We start from the raw sequence: 1,479 nt of genomic DNA on the forward strand, positions 1-1,479 counted from the left end.
TCTCCAACCGGGACTAAAGGTCCCTGCCCAACGGCTACTGCGCTCGGCACAGTGACAGGGGACCTTTAGTCCCGGTTGGAGACACCAACCGGGACTAAAGGTGGACCCTTACTCCCGGTTGGAACCACCAACCGGGACTAAAGGGTTTACCTTTAGTCCCGGTTGGTGTTACCAACCGGACTAAAAGTCCCCAACCTTTAGTCCCGGTTGGTAACACCAACCGGGACTAAAGGTCCCCCGATGGGTTAGTTCAAAAGGGAAGCATCACATCTTTTGTCAGATGTGTTGTGTAGGTGGGGTGATAAGCTACGCGCGAGGCAATGCATGAGGTCTTGGGTTCGAATCTCACGGGACGCAGCGGTGGGAGGCATTATTTTTTAAAGCTGGGAGGACCTTTAGTCTCGATTGGTGACCTTTAGTCCCGGTTCCTGACCCGGGACTAAAGGACCCCCTTTAGTCCCGGATGCTTGCTCCCGGGTGGGGAACCAGGACTAGAGGGGTTCCCCACCGGGAGTAAAGCTTTGTTCTGTACCAGTGTATTATTGGCATGAGCACCAAACAATAAACTGTACATTCTACTGTTGTGCACGAACATGTTTGATAGTATAATTTAGAGTATCACGTGTGATTGTTTCTCTCATAAAAATTCCTAGGACTTCATATTACATTTCTAAAATATGGTGTCCACTTCAACCCAGTGAAAGGAAAACCAGGAGTTGCACAGTCCAGCCGTATACAAATCTAAGAGTAGTGCTGCAAGCTAAAAAAAACGAACTTAGAATATTTACTCCAATAAATACTATCCGTACGACGACCCTACATACGTATGCATGGTCTGTCGTCTACTTGTCTCTACATTATGGAGCAGCTGGTGGTGTCTTGCTCCGGCTGGTAGCCGTACCACGAGTAGCCGGCAGGGTGGTCGTAGACGACGGTGACCGAGTGCGGCGGCGGGTACGCGGGCACGACGGTGGCCGGCGGCTTCTTGTCGTCCTTCTTGGCCTCGCCGACCTGCAGCAGGTGCGCGGGCCCCACCTTCTTGCGCAGCGCGCTGGTGAGCTTGACGGAGTCGACGCCCTCGCCCACGACGACGACCTTGTCCCTGCCTTCGCCGTCGAGCGCCACGGAGTCGACGCCGCCCGTGGCCGCCACCACCGCCATGGCCTTGGACCGGCACTTGTCGCAGCTCATCTGCACCTTGATCACGATCTTTTGCTGCACCAAGGTCCAGGACATGCGCCGACGACATTAATATAATATAATAATTCAGGCTTTCATCTGAAACTTTATTGGAACGAAGCTAGTAATAAAACACTACTACGTGCTGCAGCTGCAAACAATCAAGGAGGCTATGGCATGTGTACCTTCATTTTGCTGAGGCTCTGAGCTGTGTGAAGGTCCTTGATCGAATTGGGGATATATTTCTTGTGAGAGAGCTGTAGGTTGTTGGAGAAAGAGACGAAGTGGGGGGAGCAAGAG

General features: G+C 52.3%; 1 protein-coding gene across 1 annotated transcript; it reads right to left on the minus strand.

The window, feature by feature from the left end:
- Positions 1 to 630: 630 nt before the first annotated feature.
- Positions 631 to 1,479, minus strand: LOC136463674 (heavy metal-associated isoprenylated plant protein 47-like). Its single transcript, XM_066462648.1, has 2 exons — positions 1,365 to 1,479; positions 631 to 1,215 (listed from the first exon to the last, which is right to left on the minus strand). Exons 1-2 carry the CDS (start codon positions 1,368 to 1,370, stop codon positions 853 to 855), a joined length of 369 nt encoding a protein of 122 aa, XP_066318745.1. The 5' UTR covers positions 1,371 to 1,479; the 3' UTR covers positions 631 to 852.

This window comes from Miscanthus floridulus, chromosome 7 (genome assembly GCF_019320115.1).
Source record: "Miscanthus floridulus cultivar M001 chromosome 7, ASM1932011v1, whole genome shotgun sequence".
Lineage (NCBI taxonomy): Eukaryota > Viridiplantae > Streptophyta > Magnoliopsida > Poales > Poaceae > Miscanthus > Miscanthus floridulus.